The 8,973-nt window shown below is 42.9% G+C and overlaps 1 protein-coding gene across 1 annotated transcript; it reads right to left on the minus strand.

Annotated features, from left to right (window-relative positions):
• Positions 1-2,887: 2,887 nt before the first annotated feature.
• Positions 2,888-3,978, minus strand: LOC135492574 (uncharacterized). Its single transcript, XM_064779119.1, has 3 exons — positions 3,778-3,978; positions 3,541-3,656; positions 2,888-3,284 (listed from the first exon to the last, which is right to left on the minus strand). The coding sequence occupies exons 1-3, from the start codon at positions 3,976-3,978 to the stop codon at positions 2,888-2,890; spliced, it is 714 nt and encodes a 237-aa protein (XP_064635189.1).
• Between the last annotated feature and the right edge of the window lie 4,995 nt (positions 3,979-8,973).

The raw sequence follows: 8,973 nt of genomic DNA on the forward strand, positions 1-8,973 counted from the left end.
TTCAGCTTTAAGTCTAGGTTTTAAAGCTTCCGGCATTTTCCTTGGCGGATAAATCACTGGATTCGCGTTTTCCTTGAGACTTATGTGATGATCAGGGACTTTGAGACAACCAATCCCATGAAATAAATCTTCGTATTCGTCAAGAATAGCTTGAGATTTGCTATCTGATTTCGCAATGCGTTTGGGCTGATTGGTTTTCCCAATCGTAGTTTCGGTTTCAGTTTCAGAACCATTGTTAGTGCTAGATCTCACATCGTAAATGCGTTTCAACAATCCTAGGTGAACACTTGACTTTGCTCCCAGAATAGCTTCAGTTTTGACATAGCTACGATGAATTCGATTTGATAATCGCGGTTTTTATGCGTACATGTGAGACTACACTTGCCACGAACTTTGATTTCCGATCCGTCGTATGTTGACAATTTCACGTTCCTGACTTGTGACAACGCTGGCGCTTTCCGAATTTTACGAAACATGTAATACGGAATTACGTTAGCCTGTGCTCCCGTATCTATTTTGAATAGCATTTTGTCGCGTTTTGGACCTATTGGCAGTTGTACATGCCATTGCGCTTCATTATCATGCATATCTGATGATTTCGGTTTTGAATTGACTGTTCCAATGAACAATTGTTCGAACTGTTGCAAGTTGTCGTCATCTTCTTCATCGTATTGACATACTGCATGAACACTTTTCCCGAATTTTCCTTGATGGCTACGTTTCGTAGATCGACAAAATCTTTCGTAATGATTTTTCTTTCCACAACCCCGGCATGATTTTCCGTATGCAGGACATTGTTTGGGAAGATGTTGCCTACCGCAATTTCCACAGTCATTGCCTTGACCATGAAAATTAGACGTTTTTGAGTCTTTGGACTTGGTTCCTGCCGACTTTTTCGACCACTTGTTGATTTTGTTTACACTCGAAGTACCCGTATGTACACTGCCATGTACACGGCTTGCACTGTTGCTTACGTTCGCACTTGCGGACGTCGACGAACTCAGGTTTTCTAGATGTGATTTTGACAGTTCTGCGGCTCGGCAAATGTCAATAGCTTTGGATAAATCTAGTGTTCTTTCTCTCAGGAGTCTTTCTCTGACATTGTTTGACCTAATACCATAGACTCTTCGGTCTTTTATCAATGAATCTGAAAGAGTTCCGTACTCACAAGTTTTTGACTTGTTGCGGAGGTCCGTGAGAAAATTATCGAATGTTTCGCCGTCCAGCTGTATTCTTGAATTAAATACGTGCCTTTCGTAGGTTACATTCTTCTTCGGAGTGCAATATTGTTCAAACTTCTCCACCAGTGGATCGTATTTGTCTTTTTCTGCGTCGGTAAACACAAAACTTGTGTAAATTTCGACGGCTTCTTCTCCGATCGAGCTGAGCAGGGTCGCGCACTGCAGATCCTCTCCCTTCGATCGTAGATCTGTGGCAATTCGGTACCATTCGAATTGTTGTCGCCACTTTCGCCAATTCTCGGCGGTGTTACCTTCCACTCTAAGTGGTTTTGGAGGTTTGAGACCTTCCATTGTGGTTTAAATCGGCCAAACTTCTGACACCATGTTAATTGATTGAGCAGGATTCAACCAGAAGCGTCTGCTTTATTGAGCATGCGCATTAGGCATATAGACGTTACATAATACATGAATAGGTGGCAGCACCAGATGGTGTGTAGATTCAATTAGATTATACTGTCAAATACTCAGGTGATGTGGGCATGTACAGTACATGGTTATATAGCCTACATATAAGCCAGGCCTGACATTGACATATTTAGCATATGCATAGGGCCTTGCACGCAGGCAGGCATGGTCTATCAGTCTTGTGTGATGTGTCGTATGACTTCGTTTAATGGTTATGACATTTCCACTTGGCACTCAACTATTGTACCCATCAATGTAGTTTTTTAAAGACTACATAAGCACAAGCATACATAATTATGCCAAACTGACCGCTCACATTCACATGTTAATATGTTTCTACTTGTAGGCTAGTTAGCTGGACTCCACTTCAATGAGAACAGTGGCAGGGACCAAGCCAAACTCGAGAATGGGGCAGAACAATTCAATGTTTTATTCCCCAAATTCAAGAAGGGAGGCTTTTCAGTGAAACGTGTTCTGACCAAGTACACATTCAGTAAGTCTGTATTATTTTGTTCTAAAAAAATAGGCCAGGTGAAGGAATCTACGATGTTCCCCAGCGGATGAGTACCATTTCCAAAGTAATACTACAGGGTGGTCCATGAAAAGTGTCCCTAGCCAGTCTTTCAAGTGAATGGGGAAACGCTTCAAAACATCCTGTAATTAGAATGTGCTGGCAGTTTTCAAATGAACACATATATGTAATTTGAAATATTGACCAGCCCCTTTTCCTAGGTCACCGCTGAGTAATTGCTGTTCATCACCACAACTGTCTTTTTTCAGACTATGTGACTGAACTTCAGAAAGAGGTGTGCAGAATCATCCGAGCTGGAGAAATCTGTCAGAATGAAGAACCCCCAGCCCCACTTTCCAGCGCCTTCGAACATCTGGATAAGCAGGAAGCCATCAACAGATACCGGAGTGGAAAACGCTACGTGGAGCATGTGGGGAAATAACTTGTGTTGGACTTCTAGATTCCAGTGTGAACTGTATGTGGTGGGAGCATATTTGGTTTGACGATCATCTATCACAAATTGCATGCCTGGCCTTGGGCCTAGTCATCATTGATTTTGTACAGATCCTGTTTAACAAACATAACATCACCAGTATTGGCATTTTATATGAGCAATGTATTTAAAATTTGAAACTTTAAAATTTTGTACAGATTAACAAATACATGCAACTGAACACAATTTTTCTTGTTCGTCAATGTCATTGTACTTCATAGTCCCTATAGTCAGTGTCTAGTCAGAGTCCCCGTGATGAAAACCTCTGAATTCAGCATCCTCCTCGAGTACGGGGGGCATGAACTGTGCCCTTGTCCGACTCACTGCACATGATGGCAAAACCACACGGACATCCCGCCCCAGAAACCCCCAACACCACTTCGCTAACTGTCTGTAGCTTATGTGCCGCATCCTCTTCTCATACGGCCCATCATATGCTGCCCGACCATACTGCTGTCTGTATTGAAGCCAGGCCACCTGCAGGACATGATGGTCCAGGCAAACTGGGTGTTGGATGATACATGTTGTCCCCTCGGCCTCTATCTCTGCCATCTTGTCTTGGACCCTTTGGATCTCGTGGCAGCACGTACATTCATCTTCTTTTTGCTGGATCTGGCAGTTGTCGCAGTGGCACCTGAAATGATAGCAATATAGGCCTGTATTTATCATATCAGTGACAGTGACTTTGTAGTCATGAGCTTAATAAACAGTGTCATGGTAGCAGTACATGGTCGACCTTATTCACGAAGTAAGTCCACGCAACGTTAATAAGAGTACACAAATCTTTTGTGAGTTGGGATTGAACAAAAGGTCACCCGCAAACGGACAATAGCTCATGCACTGCGTAAAGTCATGAGGCCTTTGTGAATATGGTCCCTGGTATACGGTACCGGTAGATAGTTGGCGATGGTACTGGTAGGTAGGTAGGCTCTTCATTTATAGTGTTCAGTGGGTGACAGTGCTTGAAAATAATGGCCTCCGTCTCCAACATGCTGGTCACGGGTGTCTAGATAAAACAATAAAACTGTAATATTCCATACCAGTCAAGATTATCTCGCCTCGTTGGCCGCTGTTCTTCTTCTGCTACTACAGCTGCCTGCGCATGTATGAACATGCTGATGCTGTACTTCCACTTGTTCAGGTACGGGTTCAAACATGTAGGGTTCTATCGGTCCAGGAACTGACTCTGGATCCCCAACATCGCCGAATAACTCATCATCATCACCACTATCGTAATCGGCAGCAATAAATTGGCTGAGAGCAGACGATGAAGTACTGCAATCGCTACAAATTGATGAAGAATCGCTTTCGCTGTATGCATTCGCCATGTTTGTTTGGTTCTGATATTCCTGAGATGCCTGAGATGACGTCACTTCCTGTCTGGCCGACGAGTGATTTTCGTTTTCGCAGGTGGCGGGATTTACAATTTACAAAAGCTGATTGTGCTGAACCTGCTAAATCAATCATGTTGGAATATCAGTGTATACCTTATTTAGTTAGTAAACTTGCCATTATATAAAAAGAATGGTTTAGAGAAATCAAAAGCCGTTATACCTTTAAATACAATGTAGGCCTACTCGTAAGTCGTATGAAAAATGTAGGCCTCGGACTACTTCTCAATCTGTAACGTTGTACGATATTGTATCGCCACTTTTTACAGGGGTCTAGCGTCATGACGTAAATACTAAATGGCCTAGCCTACCGCAACCTATGAATATAAGTAAATTAAGACCTATGCTAAGTGACTTGCCTTCATCCGCTTGAAATCCCAGTGATTTTCTTCCTCACATTCACTGTCAACATTCTCCGTTCCAGGATCGAGGTCGAGCAGGAATCCCATCTCCTGTTCATTTGCATCTTCAGTTGGGTATCAGGCTGTTTCGCTACATTGCCAGTTCGCTACAAGTCGTTTCGCTACATGTGGCGGTCGTTTCGCTACATGGTAGGTCGTTTCGCTACATGGGTGGAGTCGTTTCGCTACATGATGGGTACGGTCGTTTCGCTACATGGAGGACGTTTCGCTACATGGGTGGAGTCGTTTCGCTACATGGATGTAGGTAATTTCGCTACATCGTAGGTCGTTTCGCTACATGGGTGGAGTCATTATTTTTTCAAGTTTGTGCTAAACTCCGGGCTAAATATTTGTTGTGAATTTAGGGAAAAAAATGCTCGAGTATACTGCAATCAAGATGTACAGACCGGGGGAGCTGGCGGTACGTACCCATAGGTCTTTGCGGTAGTCTCGCGCGTACCGGATATAACCCATCAAGCTTTTCTCCTTCAGAGAAATACTGCGTTGCGCTCAAGTGCCTTATAAGGCTGTGAACAAAATTAACGTTCGACCAATGAGAAAGCCACATTACCCTGCATACGAGGTTGGACGCGTGATCACTAAATGACAAGTAAAAATAGAATCAGACCACATGTTTCTATATGTCAGAATGCTGCCGTTTGCGCTGTAGTACACGTGTGTTGTCCAAATTTTCGATTTCAAGCAAGTTTAAGGCCAACCTCGTGTCCACCAGACTAATGCATAATTGGCAGTTGAGCGCAACGCAGTATTTCTCTGAAGGAGAAAAGCTTGACGCAAGGGCCCAACGCGCCGCGTAGCGGCAAAAAAGCGAAGCTGGCAAAACATTTATAACGGGTCACCGTCACTTATTATTGGACTTATAGCGCATTTACGGGGTTGCAACTATTTTGCTTTATAGTGTCACCAGGAAAGAAAAGCATGCGACCTAACGCCGATCTATTTGTATAAACTGATAATCGGAAGGTATATAGTAGGAAATATCAATAAAATAATCATTCCATGTCGTCTTTTGAGGGCATTTTTGATTGTAAAAAATATATGTGTACGTCACCGGAGTCTCTGCAATGATAATTTTATCACAGCAGTCTCGCGCAAGTAGAAGTTCTTTACCTATTAGTTCTTCACTTATTAGTCTCAATGTCTGGCGCAAAGCCAGACGTTTTCCATTACGATTTCACTATACGATGTTTGACAAAAAGGAGCAGTGCGCGAGATATGCTAATGAGCAGACTTCCCTCGCTTGAGTTTCGGAAGAATGTTCCATATCGCGCTAAGCTGACCACTGCTGACCATGACAGACGTGCATTGGACTGGTACAGGTTGGAACTGAACATTGAATATGCTGGTGGTGACGCTTTCTGATGAGAAGTTGGTCGTGACTGATGCAGTATCCTTGGACTTGTCCACAGCATCGTTCAATCATTGCTCTCTAAGCTGCCTTGATTCTGTACTTACCCAAATACTGAGACCAAATGCCTGTTGACTGTGCTTTAAGAGAGACTGGCGCCATGCCTAGTCTCTCTTAAAGCACAGTCAACAGACACCAACCCCCTCAGACTCAGAAACCACAAACGCCCAACCCTTCCTGCTACCTTAATACTTCTGGATAGGTTATATCTTGATAGGTTATAACCCAAAGGCCTCCAAATCTGCGTTGGAGTGCGTTTGAATGACCCCTGTCAATCAATAATAAAGTACGAACACGGATACGGACGACGAGCGAGCCAACGCGAAGGCCTTGCAAAGGCCTCCAAATCTGCGTTGGAGTGCGTTTGAATGACCCCTGTCAATCAATAATAAGTACGTATACACGGATAGACGATTGAGCGAGCCAACGCGAAGGCCTTGCAAAGGCCTCCAAATCTGCGTTGAATGAAGCGACCGGCAAAGTTTAAACGTGGCATCAGCGTACCAGGTCTTTGCTTTACTCAGGAGGTGGATTTGTTCATCTGTTGCGAAGATGAAATGCCGGCGATCTCGGACATTAATGTCAGCTTTAAAACAGTTGCCCCTCGCGTTTGCATTGATGTCCGGCCGAAATGTGGCTTTCTCATTGGTCGAACGTTAATTTTGTTCACAGCCTTATAAGGCACTTGAGCGCAACGCAGTATTTCTCTGAAGGAGAAAAGCTTGATGGGTTATATCCGGTACGCGCGAGACTACCGCAAAGACTTATGGGTACGTACCGCCAGCTCCCCCGGTCTGTACATCTTGATTGTAGTATACTCGAGCATTTTTTCCCTAAATTCACAACAAATATTTAGCCCGGAGTTTAGCACAAACTTGAAAAAATAATGACTCCACCCATGTAGCGAAACGACCTACGATGTAGCGAAATTACCAACATCCATGTAGCGAAACGACTCCACCCATGTAGCGAAACGTCCTCAATGTAGCGAAACGACCGTACCCATCATGTAGCGAAACGACTCCACCCATGTAGCGAAACGACCTACCATGTAGCAAAACGACCGCCACATGTAGCGAAACGACTGGTAGCGAACTGGCAATGTAGCGAAACGACAGTAGTTGGGTATCAGGCTGTTTCGCTACATTGCCTTCAGTTGTACCGGTAGGAATGTGGTCTTCTATTGAGAAGCAGTTGACTGGCCCACAGTCAATTAGACCAACATCATCATTATCATCATCATCATCTTCCTCCTGAACGTTGATTGGGGCCTGCAAATGGAAAGTGTGACTGACATCAACCAATCTCCAATCTGGACCGTGGACTGGAGAAGAATTTGAGTGGTGCTAGAAAGTAAGTAGACAAGCAGAATCACTAAAAATAAAGCCTATTCAGAGGTTAAAATAAAAAAATCAGAAAAAAAAATTCCTGGGGTAGCAAGCAGTTGAAGCAATTCGTTAGGTTCGTTAAGTTTTTGTGAATTGGCAAAGTCACTACACAGTACAGACATATAGTGGACCTCCAAAGTGAGCAGCCTTGTATGAGTATCTTTGGATTGAGTAATACAATTTTCATAAAAATTTCATATAGCTATTGAGCTAAGAATGATGGTTTTTCATGACTTTCCATCAATCTTTTCATTCCCTCTGAAAACCCAACAGCCATGCTAATTTTAAGAACCGGTCCGATGACTTTACATTGGCAATTCCTTGATCTTCGACGGCTCTAATCAGGTATTTGAGCCATTTTCCGGCCAGGGCGGCGTTCGTCGGGTGTACGCCATCGTACAACTCATGGTAGGTATGTTTCTTGTACCTCTTTCCTCTTTTTACCTGAAATATGGAGTACAAAAAAAAAAAATTACGAGAAATTCTCAAGGCATGGTGAGCAGTTACGCTAGTAAAGCATGTTGTATTGTAATTGCCACCAGATATCAAGCCTTTTATTTCTCGAGCATTTCACTTCAAGAATTCTACTGATTACAGTGGCTTATGGAAGTGACCATCAAAAGGTAACTGAAAACAAATCTTAAAAAAGCAATATATATAAATGCTCTGTTTAGCTCATGGTAGGTTGATGACTTTTAGACTAGTTTACGTTGAAATTGTACAATGAACATTAGAAAGAAGGATAGTGGAGTGTTATTTGCTGGTCTGCTCCACAGCCTTGAGTGCTTCATTTTAGATGTTTAGGCTCCCTACCTGAAACTTCAGGAGGTCCCTCTCCCATCTTGGAGTCTTTAATCCCGCTAACCAGTTGATGCTCCAGATGTGACTATTTATTTCTTCTATATCATTTTCAAGTCCACGTTGCTGTAATGTCAGCGCTGCCTGTGAAATTTCTGGGATGAGTAACTTTCCATGTTTTACAAGATAATCATTGTACTTGATTATTGAAACAGGTGGTATGGGGATCACCAGAACTCTGATACCAAGGAGTTCAAATTGATCCTTAAAGTGATTAATTGCTTCTATTGTTTTGTGTGCATTGCCATTGGCATTGTAATTGACTTCAACTCCTGAATTGCTCCTCTTTTTCTCTGTCAGGTTGCAAATTCCTGCCCCAAGGATGATTTGAATTTGGGAATCAGCCACTCCAAGTTTTTGAAGCTTTTCTACTGCATCCTCTGCTTTCGATTGCAGTGCTTGGATGGTCCCTCCCGGCTTGACAATCCATCGTTCATTTGCATATATTGGCCGTTGATGCCGCAACTTCAATCCCCGGGAGTCCATCACAAAAATCAGATTCATTTTCTGCAAAAGAATGTAATCTAGTTAATTTTAAAGGAATTAATCACAAGGTAAGGATAATTCAAAGCAACAGAGTTTTTTCTGTACACGGTACATGTACTTTCACTTGACAGTGTCAATTTTGTTCCCTAGTCAATTCTTCTGAATTCAAAGGGAAAATGGGAAGAAACACATGCATATCGGTGCTTAACCTTAAATTGCATTATTGTCTGTTCTCCCCAACCACCTTGACTGCTTGGTTATCACTTACATTCAATGCAAATGGTATGCATTATTGTTCCACTTTGTAGGAATTGGGTTTCTTGCTGAAGTACGCTCCCTTGCTAACTTGAATCAGAAGGTTGATGAGAGA

Source organism: Lineus longissimus, chromosome 8, assembly GCF_910592395.1.
Source record: "Lineus longissimus chromosome 8, tnLinLong1.2, whole genome shotgun sequence".
Taxonomy (NCBI): Eukaryota; Metazoa; Nemertea; class Pilidiophora; order Heteronemertea; family Lineidae; genus Lineus; species Lineus longissimus.

Excerpts from the sequence above, each read along its gene's own strand:
- LOC135492574 (XM_064779119.1), bottom strand. The coding sequence starts at position 3,978 with ATGGCGAATGCATACAGCGAAAGCGATTCTTCATCAATTTGTAGCGAT. Across the intron at positions 3,657-3,777 it reads CCGTACCTGAACAAGTGGAA|ACACCCGTGACCAGCATGTT; the intron begins GTACAGCATCAG and ends TGTTTTATCTAG. Across the intron at positions 3,285-3,540 it reads CCATCGCCAACTATCTACCG|GTGCCACTGCGACAACTGCC; the intron begins GTACCGTATACC and ends CTATCATTTCAG.